The 23,528-nt window shown below is 40.8% G+C and overlaps 1 protein-coding gene across 2 annotated transcripts in view; it reads right to left on the bottom strand.

Annotated features, from left to right (window-relative positions):
* Positions 1 to 1,810: 1,810 nt before the first annotated feature.
* The window catches only part of LOC126483788 (phospholipid hydroperoxide glutathione peroxidase-like), a 53,436-nt gene continuing 31,718 nt past the window's right edge, over positions 1,811 to 23,528 (bottom strand). For both annotated transcript variants that reach the window (XM_050106947.1, XM_050106948.1), the window contains 3 exons: positions 12,478 to 12,623; positions 9,954 to 10,038; positions 1,811 to 2,739 (listed from right to left, as the gene is read on the bottom strand). In XM_050106947.1, coding sequence (XP_049962904.1) covers positions 2,707 to 2,739; positions 9,954 to 10,038; positions 12,478 to 12,623 — 264 coding nt within the window. In that variant the 3' untranslated portion in view covers positions 1,811 to 2,706. The remainder of the gene's footprint in view (positions 2,740 to 9,953; positions 10,039 to 12,477; positions 12,624 to 23,528) is intronic.

The raw sequence follows: 23,528 nt of genomic DNA, 5'->3' as shown, positions 1-23,528 counted from the left end.
CAAGACACTGTCTATTCCGTTCAACTGCTCTTCCAAGTCCTTTTCTGTCTCTGACAGAATTACAATGTCATCGGCGAACCTCAAAGTTTTTATTTCTTCTCCATGGATTTTAATACCTAGTCTGAATTTTTCTTTTGTTTCCTTTACTGCTTGCTCAATGTACAGACTGAATAACATTGGGGAGAGGCTACAACCCTGTCTCACTCCCTTCCCAACCACTGCTTCCCTTTCATGCACCTCGACTCTTGTAACTGTCATCTGGTTTCTGTACAAATTGTAAATAGCCTTTCGCTCTCTGTATTTTACCCCTGCCACCTTCAGAATTTGAAAGAGAGTATTCCAGTCAACACTGTCAAAAGCTTTCTCTAAGTCTACAAATGCTAGAAACGTAGGTGCGCCTTTCCTTAATCTTTCTTCTAAGATAAGTCGTAAAGTCAGTATGGCCTCACGTGTTCCAACATTTCTACGGAATCCAAACTGATCTTCCCCGAGGTCGGCTTCTACCAGTTTTTCGATATCAAATAACAGTAGAATATCACATAACAGTAGAATTTCATTTTTAGAAAACAAATTTACATTAGGTTACATGAGGTATTTGGAGAAGGAGGCTACTACAAAGCCAAAATTATTTGAATAGGAGGAAGTAAATAAGGCAGAGTGCAAAGGAAAAATGGACCATAGCAGAAATGATGAGGTCATGGTAGGAGGACTAATATAGTGACAGGACTGCTGGATAGAAACAAAGCACTGAAAATGTGGAGGAGGAGGAGGAAGTCGCAAAAAAGGAATACTCAAGAAAGAGGAATATAAATGCAAAAAGGAGGAATTTTATGGAGAAAAAGTAAAGGAACATTCTATAAATGTCTAGTTCATTCAAGATGGAGCACAAGCTCTTAACTCACCAAGGATGGGAAATGAACTTTACCACATTCTTTTCAAAGAACCAAACTGGCATTTGATTTCTAAATCTTAACCAGATGCCACCTCTTTCCTTAGGACATAAAGGAGCTGCGACTAAACTACTACTGGGACTATGATAAAATGACAATACATCCATCTTATACACTGACTGCTTTAGGAAAATAGCAGGGTGTGGGGAAATTGTCAGCAGTGTATGAAAGAAAACTTGTAAGATTTGAAGGAAGAGATTATGTGTTTTAGGAAAGAAATAAAGAACAGATTTGAAATCAATGGTTGAGTTTACCCCAAAACAAAACCTTTGGGGGAACAAAGCGGAAAGTGAAAGAAACAGTGACATAGCTAGCTAAAACAGGTTTACAGTAAAACACAGAAAAAATATTTGAAGAGAAAAACATTAAGGTAGATCAGAGTCAATTTAACAGATAAATAAAAGGTAACACAGAAAATAAGGAGAAGAACTGGGGAGGAAGACAAAGAAATACACCAACAAAAAAGGGTAGATTTCAGAGAAGCTTGTATGGTAAACTTACGGAAGAAACAAGTTCTATAGAAAAATTTATTCTGTTGAAAGCTTATTAGAAGGAATGACAGCAATCCTCATGATATTGTGAGTCATTCTCCGAGTTGTGTCTTCAAATGATGTTAGCAGGTTCACAGCTTAAACAATGAGATTGTTGCAAAACCTTACACAGTAACAAGTCACAATAATTTCGGGAAAAGGGGGGGAGGGAGGGGGGGAGACACACATGGCAAAAAGGAGAGAAATAGAAATAATCCATACTAAACAGACTTCAAATGTCAAATTAGTACCTCAACAGGAAACGTGCTTAACATGTTGGTCTTTAAGTAATTATGAATGTTCATAAGCATCTACATACCAAACAAAAGCTGAAGTAGCATAAATTTCTTTTATTAGAAAACACACATGAGAGACAATGATTTCAGAAACATTACAATATATTCTGTAGTTTCTTGTCCAGCTGACAAAACTTAATACCAATAGAATTACTTGTGACAAAATAGACATATTAAGCTGCATAAGCTCAAATTTTCAACACAAATTTTCTATGAATGAAATGTGAAATCATATGCTCAGACGTTTTTGAAAGATAAATCTTCTGACATACAGTCTGCTATTTTTGGCAAAACATTCCACTTACAAAAAAAAAAGGAAAGTTTTATTATGTAATAAGCAGACAATTGTGTGACCAATTTTCAAACACTATTAACACACTAGAACAAAGGTGTTGCAGGTTTTTGCGTTTGGGTATCACATGGCAATTAGTACATTTCAGGAAATTGCTTGCAAATATTCAAGCTAAGCTGAGCTTTATGGAACCAGCAAAGGTCTTGGCAAATTATTTGAATCATAAAATGCGGTCCTTGTGGTACATTGTATTATTCCTATTTAAGTTGCACGTATTGTTGAAACACATTTTTGTCTGATATCTTTATTCCCCTCTTATGATCCTGTAACACTTTTAAGAGAGTGCAAACTCTCCATTTGTTTTAAAATTATAATGTTATGTTTTAAGTCTTTCATGTTAAAATATCCAACCCTTTCCATGGCACCTTACTGAGCCAATCTTTCGTAAATCAATCAGATGGTGAATTCCACATTACTCTTTCAACATTATCGGCATGCACCTCTGCTTAACAAAAGCTAATATGGGACACAAATTTTTGAACAGAAGTACATTAATCATGTTATAATAAATTTCTCGTAAAAACTCATTTTCAGTTACAAACTACTTGGCAGCTGCCATTCTTCATTAAAACTTCCCATCACCAATATTTCTCGAGGTTTGGAACGAGAGCCTGAAACATATAACATCAATTCTGAACTATTTTTTCACAAGGTGATATTTACATTTAGATATCTTGGCAGAAATTTATTTTGGAGCAACTAGCAACTGCAATGAACACCTGAGATCTGCTTGAACCATTTGAAATAATGAAATATGACAATTTACATATGATTATCACAAAATTGAAACTTGTTTTTAAACATGTGACAAGACAAATATCCAAATGATTTTCAAAAATATAACTGGCATAAAATTCTATTACTTACATGGTGATTTTTGACAACAAACAACAGCGAGAGAGAGGGGGAGGGGGAGAGTGAGGGGGAAGTAAGAGGGCGGGGGAGAGTGAGGGGGAAGTAAGAGGGCGGGGGAGGGTGAGGGGGAAGTAAGAGGGCGGGGGAGGGTGAGGGGGAAGTAAGAGGGCGGGGGAGGGTGAGGGGGAAGTAAGAGGGCGGGGGAGGGTGAGGGGGAAGTAAGAGGGCGGGGGAGGGTGAGGGGGAAGTAAGAGGGCGGGGGAGGGTGAGGGGGAAGTAAGAGGGCGGGGGAGAGTGAGGGGGAAGTAAGAGGGCGGGGGAGAGTGAGGGGGAAGTAAGAGGGCGGGGGAGAGTGAGGGGGAAGTAAGAGGGCGGGGGAGAGTGAGGGGGAAGCAAGAGGGCGGGGGAGAGTGAGGGGGAAGCAAGAGGGCGGGAGAGAGTGAGGGGAAGTAAGAGTGAGGGGGAGAGTGAGGGGAAGTAAGAGGGAGGGGGAGAGTGAGGGGGAGAGTGAGGGGAAGTAAGAGGGAGGGGGAGAGTGAGGGGGAGAGTGAGGGGAAGTAAGAGGGAGGGGGAGAGGGAGGGAGGTGAATGTTCTGAAGAAGGAAATTATCAGAAAGCTTAGCTACGCATTCATTGAGCTTGTCTACTGCTTAATACCTCAAATCTACATCTACACTCTGCAAACCATTGTGGGGTTATACAAGTTATTAGTATTCCTTGCTGTTCCATTCATGTATTGAGTGTGGGAAGAATGATGTGTGTGCAGAAATTATACTATTCTTATCTTCACGATCCCTATGTGAGCAACACATAGGGGGTTGTAGAGTAATCATTTCAAGCTGGTTCTTGAAAATTTATATGATGGGTGGTTACCTTTACTATGTGGGAACTATAACATGGCACATGGACTCCCTAATTCCAATAGGTAGCAGTCAGGAGACTTCATGCCATTGTTATTTGCAAATGTTCGTCATCAACTGTGCAGTGTACCATTAGCTGGTGTTGACTGCATTGTTGTCTGCTTTGGTGCTAGCTACGCTATAACTGTCTATCTTTTGCTATGTTATTTTCATTGTGATTTTTTTCCAAACACGAGTGACTGAGGTGTGGGTGCTGGCCCATCACAGGTGGTACTTTCTACTTCAGTTCAAAAAAGGAAGCTGTTTATCAGGAACTTGTGGAAGATCATAACATAGATTTATGTTGTCTGCACTGCGTACACGACAGTACATGGATGCAGAGTTTGAACCTCCACATCCCACCTTTCCTCGCAGAAAACCAATCCACTCGCCCTGTTCACTGCTTGACTCCTCCACATTACTGTGTATCACACACAACTCCCCTGGCTGCCCCACAGTTAGCTCATCAATGCCACACTCCTACCTTATGTCTTTTTTCTTGGTGCAAAAACTGAGGTAATAAGAGCACATGTCATAACTTTAGAACACTAATAAGAAAAAGAAAAGGAAATAGACTGCACGTTAAGCCCAACTGATAGAAGGGGAAAGCTAAAAATAAGGGCTTCCTCTTGAAGAAAGATTCACGAAATATGCTATAGATACAGAGCTGATGTCCCAAACCAGAGATTAAATGTCCCTCACCATACTGCTGTGATGGATAAAAAGTAAAATGCGGTAGACACCCCACACTTTGTTTGCTAGAACAGCCAATAATGTAGATGGAAAACATATAATAATCGGTTAGAAAAGGGCACTCAGTCAGGAAATGGCGAACTGTCAAAGGTTGATAATGAGCACAAAGTGATGACAGATTGCCACTTAACAAATGGCGATGGCTAAAAAGACAGTACTCCATACACAACTTAGCTAAAATGACCCCCTCATGGCAAGAAGGCTGAAAGGAGGTCAGCCAGGCCACTGGTAGAGGTTTAATTCCCTGGAGCTTGTTCCCGTGGAGTCCGGTGGTGATGCCAAAGTGACACCACCTGCTGACAGACAGCAACACAGAGATCATCCGAAGGTTTGGAAGAGCTAGCACCATAAGACCGATGTGACCAGGAACACACATGAGCATCACAGTGGCTTCCTCATCACCGAGCAAGTGGAAGCTTGCACTAAGGGATGGACTGTGAACAACATACAGAGGTTCTGAAGGGCAGTGACAGTATCTGAGTGCACAACACAATTAAAAAGCCTGTGTCACTGGATGTACTGCGTGACCTGATAGAGGGCGAATAGCTCTTCTGTAAATATTGAGCAGGGTTCTGGATGCTGATACTGAAAATGTTCAGTGCCAAAGACAAAGGCAGACCTGACACCATGTTCCATCTTACAGCCATCAGTGTACATGAAGGTGCTATTGCTAAGTTGTGTCCAAAGACTGAGAAACTTACAGCAATAGTTCAAATCCGGAGTAGTTTCCTTGGGAATCAAACATAGTCCAAGATGAACACGGCCTCCTGCACGAAGCCAAGATGGTGAAGGGTTCACACCCATTGGGAATGTGGCATGTAGCATGAAGTTGAGCTGCCAGAGCAGTATCTGAAAGCGAACTCTGGCAGGAAACAGAAAAGAAGGATGTACCCTATACTGGCAGTCAAGGGAGTCACTGAAAAAGAGAGCATAGGTCAGATTGCCAGGCATGGCAGACAAACAACATGTTTACCCGCCGAGAAGAACATCATGCTGGTATGGCAGTTTAGTTCAGTAGCTTCTGCATAGACACACTCAAAACAGGCTAGTGTAAAAGGCACCAATGGACAAACATATCCCACAAAGGTCGACTGTGTTAAGACGATTTACAATGGGCAGATGGGCAGATGAATAAACGAAACACTCCTAGTTCCATAAAAACACAGGAGAACTGCCGGATATCAGTAACGTCCTACCACGATATTTCGGTGCAGAGTCTTCTGGCCGTTCTGAACACGCACGCTGAGCAGTGCATGCGCAATGTCACCTCAGTACGGCTTTAAATAGCAGAGCTCAGCGTGTACTCGCCAGTACTGCTACAGTGGCACTCACCTGAAGATGGTCAGAAGACTCTGCACCGAAATATCGTGGCAGGACGTTACTGATACCCAGCAGTTCTCCCGTGTTTTTATGGAACAATCAGTACACCGGGAAAGCTTTAAACATCACATCGAAACACTCTTAGTCTAATTTCAAACAGAAAAGGGATCAGTACAAATAGAGGAGGGTGGTCTGATCTGCTCCACAGGAAGTACCACTTAGGACACATAGGATACTGTGGGACTGGGTACAGTGTGTGGCCAGGTAAGACAAATGGAAGGATCAAGAATGTTTTCTATCAAACATGAGTCCCAGGAATTTCGTAGTCTCAGCGAACTGAAGAGCAACAGGTGCAATGTTACGTGGCTTTATGCTTAATTACAGATTTACTATTTTATCAGTTGATTTGTTTTCACCACATAACGCCTGAGCGATGTATCACTTTTCGTTCTGACGCTGCAACTCTTCCTTTCGGATATCTTTACTACTTTTGGTCTATATAAATGATGAACTATTCGTTATGCCGTTTAACAACTTTTTAATAACTGTGGAAGTATTACAGACATTGGGTCCCGCCTAATGTGTCACCCACCCATACGTTTTACACGAAGCTTTCAAGACTCGATCGATCTGTTTACAAAGAGAAAGCAGAATATCTCTTCCTTTGCGTTATCTGCAACATAAATAAACTTTCTTCCCACAGTATTTCTGAAAACCCAAAAACAAACTTAAAGAACATAATAATAATAACTGTTCTTACAATTATTCGTATAAGTCTAGGTCGATTTAATGAGGGGCGGGACAGGACTAAGCCTTGTGACACCACACAGGCCTGAGGTGTAAAGATGGTAGAAGAAACCCATTGCACCACCAGAAATTCATACAAATGGTTTTGTCAATGGAAAATCGAAAGACACTGTCAATGTTCCATGGGTAAAGATAATCAAGACATCGCTGAAGACGCCACTCAAGGAGACAGGTCCATGAAAAACTGCAACAGATTGCAAAGTCATCAGTGGAGAGGGAGCTGGAAATGGCTGGTGGGAGACAGTCCATAATAGGTTTAATGGCTATACGAAAGATGATGATGCTGATCCTGGATATAGGTGTCCGACAAGATGAACCAGCACGTACCTTGAAAACTCAAGTCTTTTAAAAATTTCTGAAGGAAATGGGGCAGGCAACCTCAGAACACCCACGTGTATAGAGTACGGAGGATACCAGTCCTTCAGCAGATGTCATAGGCTTTCTCTAAACCAGAAAACACAACCAGTCCCGATGCTGGAATTCCAAGAGCAGCCATTAATTCTCCCTTGTTAGATCTAATGCCACAACCATTCCACTGAACAAGATTTATAATGATGAATGGGGAGGAGGGAACAAATATAGTGTAGTCACCTCGGTGGCTGCTGAGTGCCAGCCTTCAAAGACACTCTGCTACAGGGCGCAGAGGTTGGAGGATCCTGTTCCATGAAATCTACAGAGGCATCAGCATTTTCCTAGGGTCGGCCTGTGGATTCCAGGGCAGAAAAATGGTAGGCAGTGCGCACTGGCGAAATGGAGGTCGGCTGTGTGAGGGTACCATACAGCGACACCATTGAAGAGGATCTCTGAGTTGTTGAAGGAGAAGACCATTTGCTTTTGTTTGATTTCTTAGGGTCTTTACGGTTGGCAGACGAAGACTCAGATGACTGTTGGCTGGATGGACATAAAATGTCTTTGTGGGAGTATTTGTTTTATCTTTACCGGGCTACCGTTTGGGTAGTTGGTGATTTCACTGCCGGGAGCAAAGAACTGGTGACGTGTTACACAACTGTAGAAGAAGGACGGGATGCTACTGTGACACTGGACGATTTTACAACTGCAGTGCAGAACTGGAGGTTGCAAGACCGTGTGGTAATGTCCTTCATGCAGCGATGAATAGCAAGAAAGGTACCGTAAGTGCCCCATGGTAAAAAGCAGGGCTTTCAACAAGCCAACAACCTGCAAGTGACAGGGTAAGATAGTATTTCCTTCACCCATATGTCCTGGATGGTCCACTCATGGAGAGACACAGCACATTCATGGGATATTCACAGATGAGGCAGCATGGTTGTCATTGCAATTGATTACAGCGGGGAGTAGGAGGCGGGCAATAACCCTCGTGAGCATCCCTATCACAAGCAACACATTTGGCCGTGTTTTGACAGGACATGCAAGTGTGGTTGTTAACACTAGCAGAAACGCATCAGATTTGGAATGTACGGTCAGACCATGATGATTTCAAGCCTACCTTGACCTCTGATGGCTGCACTATACCTTCAAGCAGCGAGTGTAAATAACATCACGCAAAGAATTCAGCTTTCAATGGCCCTTGACACGAACAGGGTAGCTGTGGAGGAGCAAAACTGTTGGATTGAAAATCACAATTGTTCTCCGGAAGCAAAGTCGCATTACATAAGTGAGCGCAGGATTCAAAGGGTCTGCAATTGCTCCCACACCTTTCTGAATAGTAAACGGATTAACTGTACCTAAGTACTGACCTCCTTCAGTACGTGAAACCAGGAGGAACTGTGGAGCAGCTGGGAGGGTGTTTCAATCTCTAGACTCATTCCATTTACGTTTAGGAGATATCGACTGAGACTGTGACTGGCTCACTGAGGGGGAAAAGAGAGAGAGAGAGAGAGAGAGAGAGAGAGAGAGAGAGAGAGAGAGAGAGAGAGAAATCCACGATTGCCAGCATCTCCAATGGCCCGCACCTTCAAACTAGATGCCGCCGCACCCACCCACCTACCTACCTACCCCTTCCCCTCTAGAGGGGGCTCGCTCACCTTATCACAGGTCGTGCCTCCCGATCTCCTGACAGGGAGGTAACAGCTTAGGCAATCACCCCTCTGTGGGCCTGGCTTGTGCCAGGGGTACACACAAACATTACCTGTCAATGTGGGGTTGGGAATTACACGTTATCCAATCACCTGTTACCCATCAAATGCATGGGTCGGCCTTCAGGAACACACAGAGAAGAAAAAATTAAGAGAAACCTCAAAGGCTAAAGCAGAGGAAGGGGAGAAGATGGAGAAAGAAAGAAAAACAGGTGAGGGGCTGTTCTGATGCTGGGCTATCTAAACTACAACACGCATTCCTGAAAATATAGCAGGAAGATGTACAGTGGAAAGGGAAGAGATGCTTCACAGGCTGGGGTCCCGTGGATGCCAAGAATGAACTCAAGAAAGACTGGTGAGGCCTCTACGAGGGGGAGTGGGAGCTACCTTATGTGAGCGCTACATCTTCCTCCCGAACTCTCAGTCATATTCCCATCCAACCCTCCCTCCCATTGCCTGTTTCCTTTCTCCCCTAGCCCACTCCACCCAAAAGAACCTTTCACCCCAATCCAGCCGCTGTGCCACCATTATGTAGTAGTTTGGGACCATGAAGCCATGCAGAGTAGTAGTTCTAAAAAAAAAAATTCCAATAATGGAGAGCACTCAGAGGGAAAAAGAAAATGTATGTAATGGAATAAACAATTGCATCAAAAAATAATATTGGCGATCACTTCCCTAGCTTTATGGTCTGCTTAGCCCATGGCCACTTTACAAAAGTATAGCTCAAGTGGTGTAGTTGATCACTTGATTTCAATGTTAAATCCAATGATGAGTTCCCCTTATAAGAATTCAGCCACACACTTTCTGAGAAGAAGAATCCAATGTAGTCTTGACTGTTAACCCATTTCACTATTCAACTGCAGTAATCTTAATTAACTAGAGGAATTCACAACACACTTAGTAACTGAGAACTCAATTTCATTCATAAGAATGTAGCAACACCAGTTTCAGTACAATGCAATTAATTTACTCTATCGTTTTCTAAACAACATATTTCATACTTTTTTAGTCCTGTACGTGAATTTGCCTGGCTGAATATTTGTTTTGAGTAATACTGAAACAGAAATGCAAAGATTAAAGTACACTTTGTCTTTGGTCCATTTTTTACCTCCTCTCCACCTTATATCAGATACTTACACTTGGGTTTGTATTTGGGCTGTGTCGTTCAACTGGCTGTCCATTTTTATCAATAATAAATTTGGTGAAATTCCACTTAATGAAACTGCAACATTAAAAAAGCAACATTCCTTTTAAGCAAGTTGGAAAAAACTTGGCATACTTTTGCAAGACAATACAACTCTAAATTCTAACATACAACACAATATCATTCTCACATGAGAATGAGAGAAGGAAAAGAGAGTTAGCCTACTGGTAAGAAATTGCCACTTATTACAAGGAATGAATATTACCTAGCTATAATAGCAATTTGGAGAAAAATTAAGAATAAGATAAATCCACAATGCAGTCTAGGGACACAAATGTGTGTTAAAAGGATAGATTGATACTCACCACATACAGAAGGCATTGAATCAGAGACAGGCACAATGTAAAGAGTACTAAACATTTAAGATTTCGGCCACAAGGCGTTCTTCAGAGAGAAATGAGATAGTGGCTGTGTGTGTGTGTGTGTGTGTGTGTGTGTGTGTGTGTGAGCGAGAGAGAGAGAGAGAGAGAGAGAGAGAGAGAGAGAGAGAGAGAGAGAGAACATTGCTATCCTAGACTTTCCGTCGTTTGAAAGTGTTTCAAAGTGTGAAGTATTCCTGAAGATCAATCTACCCTATCATAATATGCCATCCTAAACTCTCCATTGAATGTGTTTTAAAGTGTGATGTATTCTTTAACCTTCATCCTATAGTGTTACATGTGTTACCCATGAAACACACTTATGCATCTTGGATGAAACTAGGACAACAACAAAAAATTTACTGAATGTATACCTATGAAACTACTGTAATACTAGGCGAATTTCTGTTCTGTTTTATTTGTGATGCATTTTATGTTATTAAAAGCAAAGTAAAAATTTGAGGTTTCTTGAAGTGAAAAGGACTCAAAGTAGCTTTTTGTTAAACATATCAAATATTGTACTTTACTTTTTCTCATTAAGCCTAAGCCATTTTTCTTGCCCTGTTCTTGACACGTAAGCATCTATGATGCTATGTAATATTATTGTGGCTTAAACAGGGCATATTCTAATAACTGTCTATGGAATTCATTTCTTAAAACTTGATCTGATTAATTCCTATGTTGATAATTTTGTCCCTATTTTGTATTTTTTCATAGGCCATAAAGAAAGGGATGGTGACGAATTGTTCAGTGGTGTAGTGACTAAATGGAATAAATATTCCTTCATTATTTTTTGTGCATTATCGCTAAACTGAACCTTCTTGAGATGGATTTGCTGATCATTTCTTGCAATTCCTTGCATATGCTTTTTATGTGAGAATTTTGTTACTTTGATCAGTCAACTGCTACTGAAAAATATGTCTCCAGCTTCACAAAAAGAAGCATATGGTGAACTGAAATTTCATGCTAGTGCCTAATTATCTGAGTTAATCAGCAATTATTGCTTTCTTTCATCTAAAATTCTGGATCATGTTCACTGTCACTAAGGGTTTGACTCTCTCGCCGTGGTATTTCATTGTAAAAAGTGCTTTTATAACCATATCCTATTATTGCCATGACTTACTGGGGAAACTGCTATTTAAAATATCTCAGCTTTTAGAAAGGGGGGGAGGGGGGAGAGAGAGAGAGAGAGAGAGAGAGAGAGAGAGACCCCACTCAGTCCACATTCTCATTCTACTACACTTCTGTAACCAGCAAGTGGTGTTGTACAGGAAAGATTTATTTTACACTCACAGCAATATGTACTACCCAAATTTCCTCTAAACAATATTGAGAATAATACTGCAGACTGCGAAACTCACTTGGAACAATCTATAGTGATATTTGCACTCTTTCACAATGACTCTTTGCTAAACTCAGTACATAAATATTCCAATAAGCACTACAAGTCACAGCGTTGTTCCATCTTGCTAAGTTTTATTTGTGCAATTTGTTTCGAGGTTCAAACCTCATCAGAAGGTAACCATGACAATGCAAAAACACTGACCCAATGTATATTATGTATTTGTGTAGTGAGCAAAGTCAGTGGTGTATTAAAATGAGTTAAGACAGTGAAATGGGTAGGAAATGTTGCACCACGAACTGATAGAAAGTGAATGAAAGCAGTTCTCAAGTGGAGCTCAAAAGATACAGGAACATCAGAAGAGTTGCTGGCTTCAACTGGCAGAAGACACTTAGAGAACAAAATTTACTACATATAATATTTAGATAACTGTGATAGCAACAGCTCATCCCTAAACAAGACAAAGTAAAGTGTCGTTGAAGTTAAAAGACCAAGTTGTAAAAAGGTATGCTGTCTCTCACTCAAGTGGTCCCCAAAACTTTAAATTTACATTGTTTTGTGGAAAGTCCAGCATCACAAAAGGGGAAAAAGGAAAAATTTGGAGCAGAAAGTATGAAAAATTCATTAATACAGAGCTCACAATGTAAAACAATGAGAAGTATCAAATAATGCAAATTCATTCATCAAGAATAATACAGTGTCACATATACCCACTACAAAAAATTATGAATAAATGGCTATTGTAGACTGACTTACTCTCCAAGAGTTCCACCTTGCTTGTACTTAAGATATTTCCATAATGGATGTGCATTATCTCCATTGACATCAATTTTTTCAAACATGTCAAAGTTTACTTTTCTTTGTTTAACAAAACACACTATCTCCTCCGAATTTCCAGGTTCCTACAACAGAAGATTATAATCAGCATTTTACAGCAGATAAATATTTTGTAGTCTTAATTTTAATTAATTACAACACAGTACATATCTGTATCATTAATTTTGATATGAAGATTAAGTGGTATACATAATAGACGGAGGCACATCACTTAACATTAAAGAGCCTGTGTGGAAAAGATCTTGTTTTTAACTGTATTTGCATGAGTAGGACTAAAAAATTATGTCTTCATTAATGTCAACATCACGCATGTACACTTATTCTATAAGCTGACTTGTTCCTCAAAAAAAAAAAAACTCAAATGACTGTAACTAATGAACTATATAATAATAGAAAATTATGTTTCCAGAACCAGAGACTGCTTGTTAAGGGGACATTGTACGTGAAATTCATTGAAATTTGACATTTTCTGTTTTCTACTCCATAATGTACTTTGGTCTTTCCTGAACATTTTGGTATATAATACCTTACAATCAGACAATTGTGAGACCTTTAAATAATATTTTGAATGTTGACATGTGACGGTCAAATTTCGTGGCGACGCATATACTGCCACAGTTGAGCAGTCTACGTCTCAGAAGTTGGCATTATGAATAAACAAATCAGTCCTTTGTTTCTGATACTAGTTTTCATTTAAAGTAGTGTGATTATACACTATTTGAGTAGTAAGCTAACTTCTATTGCTTTTTATATGCAAATAAAATGACTAAGCATAAAAGTAACTTCAAGAAACACAAATTTGCAGATAACGGTATGTGAGACCTGCATTTTCTTCTGAAGTACTTCAAAACATGTTTGCTAGCAGTGAAGGAAAGCACAATAACGGTTCTGAAGTGACGACGCCCCCTAGTGCATTGAAAAGGAAAGTAACTTTAGAAACGGGTAACAGTGGTAAAAGTGATATTATGAACAATGTCATTACTGATCTGCAAATCCTTGCACAAGTTCATTCTGAAACTTGTCACATATGGAACTAGAATAATTAAAATATCCTGAGTTGTTTTGTTTTTATGTTCATTTATTTACAAAATTCTGTCAAAAAACTTAGTGTAATTCAGTGTATCTAGAAAGGTGCATTCATTCAATAATTATGGAAAATTGTAAGTTGGTGTCTTAAAAAGTTGACAAGATAATGGGTTACAAAATTCGATAATTTAACATTGGTGGCATAGGACATACAATGTCCCCTTAAAAGGACAGAACATAGATAGGTATATGAGATAGTGAAGGGTAACTAATATTTAATGACTTACAAAGAGCAAAGAAATTGAAAAATAGAGTTCTCAGACAAGCACAACACAAAACAAAACAAAAGCAGTCTTTGCATACATAGATACAAATATATCACTACTGAGGTGCTTTATTCAAAATCTTTGGCCATGAATGGAAAGTGTGGAGGTTGAAGTGGAGAGGAGCCACAGATAAGATCAGGAAACATGCAGCAGATTTTGACTGTGACCTGGACTCCTGGGAAGAAGGTGGTACTGTTCCAAGATCCAGGTTATGGCTGAGGTGTTGGTCCAAGCTTGCAGTAAATTCTATGATGCAGGGTTTTGAGTGAGGTGACAGACAACTATCAAGAAAAAGAGACACACAGTATTAGTGGGTGGTGTAGGAAACAGGGACATAGATTGGTCTTCTGATCTCTCCTTGACTCCTTGACATGTGACACCAACATGTAGCTTGCCAAGCTGCTCTTGTGGCGGCATGACCTGCTGTGCTTCCATTGTGGCATAAAGCAGATTAATCTGAGGCTGGAGATGATACGCTGCACTAATGCCAGTCAGGATAATAAATAAATGTGGGTTTATAAGGGGGAGCCCACACTTTTACAGGCCCTGAAAGGGGAATGGTGGTTGAGCAGAATATGACAGCAAGGAGGACAGGCTTCAGGCCATACATGGTCTGATAAGTGACCAAAAAAAAGACTTTCATCGAGAAAGAGAATTGGGGGGGGGGGGGGGGGGGGGGGGGGGCACCTGCACGACAAAAAATTCAAATCAGTATAAATACAACAAACTATAAACTGTCCAATTCTGATTAGACGTTGGAATGAACACTGAAAGGAGATGATAACCCGAGCAGTGTTCTGTTGAACTGTTTGAACCAAAACCTAACATATGCCAATGATGTATTTATGCTGTCTAGAAGATTGGAAGTGCTGGATTGGAAAAGGAGGCAGAAGAGTTGGGGCTTCGCATAAATGACACCAAAACACAGTATCTTTCTGCTTCCAGGAGAAATGCTGCTATTACAGAGAAACACATCAAGATCGATGGGGCCAACTATGAGGGATGTGAGAAATTCCAATACTTGGAATTCTTGGTAACCAATGATAACAGTGTAACTGACGTAATAAAAGCAAGGACTGCTGCGGGAAACAGAACTTACTGGGCACCGATTAAGACTATGCAATCATACAGTCTAAGTAGAAAATCGAAGGTGATTGACTATGGAATGGTTATAAGGCCAATGTTAATGTAGGGGTCAGAAACATAGAAATTGACCTTGGCATAAGAGGAGTGCCTGAAAAGTTGGGAGAAGAAAATATTAAGAAAGATTTTTGGAGCACTGACAGACAGGGCAGTGGAGAATACAGAAAAACAAGGAACGGGGACAACTACATGGCTACGCTGCTCTAGTTGTGGAAAACTAGTGCAACAGATTAAGGTGGTTGGGCCATATACAGTGAATATCAGAGGATAGATTTGTCAAGAAGGTCTACATAGAAAATCCATGTGGCAGAAGATGAAAAAGGAGATCATGGAAGTGATGGCTGGATGATGTGGAGAATGACTTGAGAAAGAAGGGAGGGGAGTAAGAAGATGGAGGAAATGAGCAGCAGGTTGTCAGAGTGGCCAAGGACCTAGAACGGCTGTAGGACCAAGGAGTAAGTACACTGTAAGATGAGAATGCCATCAGCGTGTTACGCTCTTAGATCGAATGTGCACAGTTTTCAAACTACAGAACAGAGCCATAAGAAAAATAACTGCATACATTAATCAGGGCCACTGTAAAAATCTGACTGAAATCGTCCTCACAGGTTTACTTCTGCCAGTACATCGCCTCCTACCTACTTGGATAGGAGTCTTGCATGGGAAGCTCAGGATCAGTTGGTACAGCATTTGCCCGCAGATAGCAAATATCCCTAGTTTGAGTCTCAGTCCAGCACACAAATTTAATCTGCCAGGAAGTTTCACACTTCATTTTCATTGACAGCTGGTTGGTTGTCATACCAATGTAAAACACTGATCAGTAATTGCAGCAGAGCTGGTACATAACATGCTTGCTTTCACTGGTGGTCTGGCCTCTGATGGGTTAGGATAAGCCTCTGACAGAACTGGATGGGTGGATTGGGCACTTCTTGCACCTGAGTCTTCTAAAGGGACATGATCCCTGTAACATGGATTATCAGCTAGTTGTGCTGTTATCTAACGCCCTGGTCTATGAAATTGCATGCCCAGCCCCCACCTGCCCCCTCAATCTGCACCCATAGTTAGCAGACAGGCAGTTCCCCACTCTCCCAAAGGTCACTATACACTTCCCTTCAAACTCCCTCCCTGTCTCTTGCCTCTCTGCACCCCATCCAATGTGGGCCAGTCAAAGAGCTGGCAGCTGACTGAGCATTACTGTCTCCATTATTTAGCTCCCTTCTATTGCTTATTCATTTCTTTTTATTACTTTTTTTTCTCTTGCCTTTACGACACACTCCACAGCAGCCACGATACATGTGGCTGCAAGTGACTTTTGTTACACCCTGTAGTATCGGCTGCATTCATTATGACAGCCCCACACACAACTCCATGTGCCATACAATGTCCAATAACAACGTAACACACTTCAAGCAACGCAAAATCCTTCCCTCCCTCACATATCGCTCCCAGCCTTCCTGTCTTTGTTTCCTTTTTATCTACTACATGTGACAACAAACCACGCATGATAAAATTTATTTCGTGCTTTTGACGATGTATCATGTGTGATGAGATATACCCCAGTCACAAAATTACCCCCTGCCCCCAACACATTTCCTTTCATTTCTTAAACACATCAATGTTATTCAACTCCCCCTACAATAACCGGTGACAGCTTTACTCGCCACTTCCAATGTGAACTACTTTCCCCAACGCTATCCCTCCCCCCCCCCCCCCTCCTCCCCAATGGCCTAACCACAAAAATCCCTATTACTGGATCCCATCCCTCCTTCCACAGCAACCTTCATCTTTTCAGATTCCACCAGTCCCTTTCCCTCACAAATCCAGCTATGCAAAAAAACATCTTCATGGCATAGGCATCCCTCATGCCTAAACCACCTCCACTCACTCCACAAAATACTGTTAACTATGTCATTCCCTACTACCTACACCTCTATCACCCAAATTGAACTCCTGATACTCCAACACCTAGAAGAACATGCCACACACTATCTCCACAAGTTATCCAACCTCGCCTTGGGGCACTACTATCCAGTCCCCACCCTACCCACAGTGTTCCTCCTCATAAATTGACCCTGCCTAGCTGACCTTTTTGATGTACCCCATCCTCCAAAATCCTCCCCTACGAACACTCCATGAAATGCAGAGCCAAAAACAATCGCAAAACTCTACCATTAACCTATCGACCAAAATCCTCAGCCCCATAGAAGTTTCAGTCCTATCCAAAGACTTCACATTCAGCCCTACTCCCAGGTTTAACCATGTTGGACTTGTAAAAGACCTACTCTCCTCCTCCCATTCGCTACAGTGGAAACACTTCTTTGCCACAAACATCTCCAACCAAAGCGTATCCATTCCCAACATCGAACTCTATCTGTTCCAGTTCATACCACCATCCAACCGTGACCCTCCTACACTCCTATCCAACCATCCCCCAGTCACCTTGCAGGAATTCCTAACTTCCAACCTGACCTCACCATCCTTCCCAGATTCCTCCCCAAGAACAACCACCTTTCAACAGAAGAAAGGACTGCTCTACACAACCTAAAAACAGATTCTAACCTTATCATCTTTCCGGCACACAAAGATTCCACCACTGTTGTGATTAACCGGAATGACAACCTGGCAGAGGGCCACAGCCAGTTATCCAACACGTAATCCTACAAGCTCTGCCAGAGTGACCCCATCCCAGGAGTCCAACATAACTTCCAACCTCTTCTGAAATTCCTAGGCCCTTCCCAGAACCTCTCTGCTGAATCCATCTCCCAACTCGCACCAACAACAGCCCTCACACCCAGCTTCTACATGCTGCCCATATTCCACAAACCTAACAATGCTGTGTACCCAATTGTGGCTTGTTACAGGGCTCCCACCAAAAGAATCTCAGTCCTTTTCATCAACATTTTCAACCAATTGTCGAAAACCTAGCCACCAACATTAAACATACCAACCTCTTCCTGTACCAGCTCTACACCATCCTCACATCCTTACCTCCCAGATCCCTACTCCTCACTGTTGATACAACATCCCCATACACCAACATCCCTCATGCCCATGGCCTTGTCGTGACTGAGCACTACCACTCCCAACACTCTGCAGATTCTAGACCCACCACTTCATTCCTCGTACACTTAACCAACTACATCCTAACCCATAAATACTTCACCTTTGAAGGGAAGGCATACAAACAAATTCGTGGCACAGCTGTGGGCAGATGCATGGCAGCCTCCTATGCCAACCGCTTCATGGACCACCAAGAGGAAATGTTCCTAGCTTTCCAAAACCCCAAACCCCTTATCTGGTTCAGATTTATTGGTGCAATCTTTATAATCTGGACCCAAGGCAGGACATCTTACCCCATTCCTCCAAAACCTCAACACCACCTCTCCCATCCACTTCACCTGATACTTCTCCACCCACTGTGTCACCTACCGACCTGTCAATCTCCTCCTCTCATCTGGCTCCATTCACACCTCAATCCACTTTGAACCTACCAGTCACCAATAGTATCTGCACTCTGACAGCTGGCACCCCTTCTACCCCAAAAAATCTCTCCCATAAAGCCTAGCCACTCATGGTAGAAGCATCTGCAGCGATGAGAACTCCACTGCCCAGTATGCTGAAGGCCTCACAATCTTGCCCAGGATGCTGAAAGTCTCACAAAAGCCTTCGCAGACAGGAAATACTCTCCAGACCTAGTTCACAAGCAGATTTCCCATGTCACATCCTCACACACACCTGATCCTCACATCCATCCCAAGAACCAACCACAAGGAAGCACCCTTCCTGTCACCCAATCACCCAATACCACCCGGTACTGGAACATCTGAAGGTTTTGATTATCTATCATACCTTGAAATGAGGAACATCCTACCCAATATACTTCCAACCCCTCCCCAGGTGGTGGTCTGCTGCCCACCCGACCTCCACAACATCCTAGTCCATTCTTATGCCACTTGAAATATGGCATCCCGGCTATTACACAAGTTGAAAATATGGTCACTATTTTTTTATAAACTTAAATTTGCCATATTTCGTGACAGTACCTTTTCCATTAGACGTTTGCAAGCAAATATAAGTCTTGGCTTCAGTTGTCTAAGTATGATTCCACAATGCATCGTTGTCGGCTGCAGAAAATGACTTGGTTCAGCGTGTTTCTCTCATTTTGGTGTTTAAAATACAGTTTCTTCCAATGTAGTTTCTTCTTTTCAGATAATACAAAAATAATAGTAACATAATTCAAAATTATTTATGACTGCGACCTTCACATTGTTCTTCCGTCAACACACACCAAGAGTTAGCTTCCGACTCGGACTGACTATAGTCAAAGACTACTCCAACGTCAAAGATATTTTACACAATCAGTTTCTTTGCTATTCTTCGATACATTTTCTAATAGTAATCAATATGCTTTTACTCTCAAAAACAGAAGTAAATTAACATATAATAAGACAAATTATAATAAATTATGACAAAAATATAAGAAAACATTTTCAATTCAGTATCGACAAATACGGTAAAAAAATAACATCTCCCAGATCCATTACACACTGCCACCCCCAATCTCCTGCCACAGGGATCATACTCCTGTCAACAACCCAGATGTAAGACCTGCCCAATTCAACCACCCTGCACCACCTACTCCAGTTCTGTCACAGGCTTTTCCTACCCCATCACAGACCTGGCCACCTGTGAAAGCAGTCATGTTATATACCAGTTCTGCTGCAACCACTGCACAGCATTTTACATTGGTATGACAACCAGCTGTCAGCTACAATGAATGGTCACTGCCAAATTGTCACTAAGAATAAGGTGGACCAACCAATGGCACAACATGCAGCAGAGCACAACTTGTGAGATTTCAATGGCTGCTTTACAACCCATGTCATTTGGATCCTTCCCACCCAACCGCGCTCGTGTGCATGTGCGTGTGCGTGCTTGTTTTTCCTACAACTAAAAAAGTAAGTGCATTCCAAAATCTAGGTACCTTTTGTTTGTGTGCCTGTTGACAATGCAGAACTTCTGACTTTCAGTGAGTTGTTTCCTTTATTCCTTAGTAATTATTGGAATGAAGTTGTACGAAATCAAAACACTTAATAAAGTGAACAAATTTCTGATTTCAACAATGAGGAGACTGGTTCAGTCCATGAAGGCTTCTGTTTAATTTGCAGATAAATTTCCATTTCCACTAATTAAACCTTCAGGCTGTTTCATAGATATATCTGCTTGCAAATTAAAATTGAGAAAAGCAGTTTTCACATCAAACTGCTTCATATATGTGTCATACACTCCTGCCAAAGCCACAAGAATACAATTTGGTTCATGCTAAACAACAGGTCAAAAGATTTCTCCACAATCAAGACCACATTTCTGAGAATACCCTTTTGTGCATAATATAGCTTTACACCTCATTATGCTACCATCTGTTTTACAGTTAATTCTGTAAACCCACTTACAACAAATGCCTGGCAATCTGGAGGCAGATCCACTATACCCCAAGTATTATTCAGTACCAATGAAAGCATTTCATCTTTCATTGAAAGCATTTCATCTTTCATTGCTTCCTATCATTTCCTCAAGTGCCCAGATGGCATCACCTCCCTGAAAGTTTGCAGTTCATCTATGACTACTGCATACGTCACAGTTTTAGAAACAAACTGGCAGGAAAAGTTAATCACTCTTAGATTCAATCCTAATCTAACAATCTTCTGTCTTGGTCTTGCACATATTCCTCTTCACCTTCAGCAGGGTGTTGAAGTTTATTTCATTCTGTATCTGTCTAGAAGTTTTAAATTGTGTTGCGGAGCCCAAGTTCCATACGATATCTGTGACTTTTCATTGAAAATCACATTTTTGAAACAACGGTGATTTAATGTATGCCTTATAGACAGCTTCTGCCAAAGTGTGTCTGGAAGACAGAATCAAGAAGCATTGTGCAAACACTTTGCACTACAGAGCTGATTTCACATTCAGCTTTACCATTCTGCTCTGGTGTAAATAGTGAACTGGTTTCATGCATTATACCAGTCTTCTTGAAATGATTATGAAGTTTATCATTACCAAACTCTGTCCCACTATCAGTCCTAATAACTTCACACTTATCCTCTGCCTGCCCTACCCACCAACTGTTGAAACTTTGAGGTGAAATCACTTTTGTTTTTGAGAAACTATACAAACCCATCTGAAGTACAGCTATCTTTATTAGCTCCACCTAATGATGTGTTCGAAATCCTTCAATATTGATCAGCATGAGTAAATTTTCCTGGAGCACAGTCATAGTCTGAAAAACTTTATCTGAATCCTCACTATGCAGTTTACCACACTGATATGATTCAAAGAACAACTTACTTAAAGCATTTGATTTTTATTTCTTGAATCAAACCACATTCAACCATTTTCTTCAAATTTTCAAAATTTACATGTCCCAATCTCTTGTCATAAAAAAGTTACGTCACATGATTCTTTTTCCACATAATATTTTGTAACATTGATTTTCAGCTTTTACACCACTTGCCTCTAGCTTCTCACCAAATACCTCAATCTTATAATTAAATGTGACTTCTAAACCTTTACTGACTACTGCTTCCACTGAAAAAAGGTTTTTTTCCAAACCAGGTAGATACAATGTATCCTCCAATGTATAAAGTTCCCATAACTTAACTGATCCAATACCTTCAGCATAGACAACTGAATTATCCCTTACTTGAACAGGAAATTCCAACTCCCTAGTAGTTGAAGCATTAAAGCCATTCCTTGTCTGAAGTCATGTGTTTTATTGTAGCACTATCAGCAAGCCAAGTATTGTTATTAGTAGCCACAACATTCCCAATTTTTGCACTCAGAGCTTAATCTTTAGGTTCTTGACCTTCAATCACAGAACTTTTGCTTAAATTGCTTTTCAGACACTGACCCTGACCTTAATCCCTTTTGTGATTGCCATTAACAGCTGCAAATGCAATTGTCAGTTCTTCAGTATGTGACGAATGTTGTTCTTTCTTGAATAAACTTTTAAATTACAGAAAGTCTGCCTGCTTTCATCACAAGTTGTAAAAAAGGCCATATTTTGCCCAAAGCCCACCTAAAACTTAGGTAATTTTGTCTTTACCTCCCATTGGTTCACCAACAACTGAAAGTGACTGTGTTAATGCTTCAACTCTACTAATACATTACGGTAAAGTATGATAGAGTAACATCCTATAATTAAAGAACTGTTATTTCAATGCTAATTTATTTACTGCAGATAGCTGCTCATTATCTTAAGCTGATTTCACATAACCATTTGCTGTACTACAGTACCACATCACGTGACAGTTTGCAGCAGGTCAAATATATACCAAATGAAATAAAAAGCATTGCTTTTGCATTAAGCTCAGTCCAAAACTTCTGTGCATTTATATCTTCAATGCCCTTACTTTAATTCTGCCAATGACATGTAGCAAATTCTCTGCTCTTTACATAACTTTCATTTAATGCTTCCATAACTGAAAATTACCTCCATCAAATTTTTAGATGCTGAAAAGCTTTGGTCAATGCATCTTTTATCTTTTCATATTTGGAGTCCCACTCTCAATGTAACTGAATGTACAAGGTGATTATAATTAAAGTTAAGCTTTCAAACCATTGTAGAAACACCATCACTGGCAAGAATGACGTCAAATTGCAACGGAATATTATCAGAGAAGGGGGGAAATGTGTAGCAGAAGAAAAATAAACAGTTACAAAATGTAGCACTAGATGGTGCTGTAAGCATCAATTTAATAATGGTTGACTACAAATGATCATACAACAATGTGTAATACGTACATTTGATGTTAAACAAACTGTACTACTCAGTGTGCATGAGTGTAAAGGTGTGACACTGTTAGTTACGCAAGCCTGTCCATCACAGCAAGTTCATATCACATTGGATGGCAAAAATTGGTTTTTAATTGTCCTGAGGCCAAAAACTGCATAAAAAGTATCAATCAAAACCAAATCGGATTATTAGTTTCTGTGTGACTGGCGCAAAACATGTTCAATTTGCTGTCCACCGTTTTCCGCAACAAGTTGAAATCAAGAAACAGCATGTTCCACAACTGATCGAAGTGTTTCCAGGGTCATGTTCAGAATAAGTCGCACAATGCATGCCTTCAATGCAGATAAGTTTGCAGTTGGAACACTGAACACAACATCTGTCAGATAGCCCCACAGCCAGAAATCACATGGATTGAAGTCAGGTGATTGGGACGGCCAGGCTGCAGGGAAATGGTGAATGATAAGTCTAGCATTTCCGAAATGGTGCTTCAGCAGCTGCTTAACTGGATTTGTAATGTGCAGAGGTGTGCCACCTTGCATTTAAATGATCCCATCCACACATCCATGTTGTCCGAGAGCTGGAATGACGTGGTTGCGCAAAAGACACTCACAGTGCTTACCAGTGATGGTACAGGTAACAGGACCAGAAGAATATGTCTCTTCGAAAAAATATGGCCCTATGAT

Source organism: Schistocerca serialis, chromosome 6, assembly GCF_023864345.2.
Source record: "Schistocerca serialis cubense isolate TAMUIC-IGC-003099 chromosome 6, iqSchSeri2.2, whole genome shotgun sequence".
Lineage (NCBI taxonomy): Eukaryota > Metazoa > Arthropoda > Insecta > Orthoptera > Acrididae > Schistocerca > Schistocerca serialis.
This window is presented reverse-complemented; position numbering and strand designations above follow the sequence as displayed.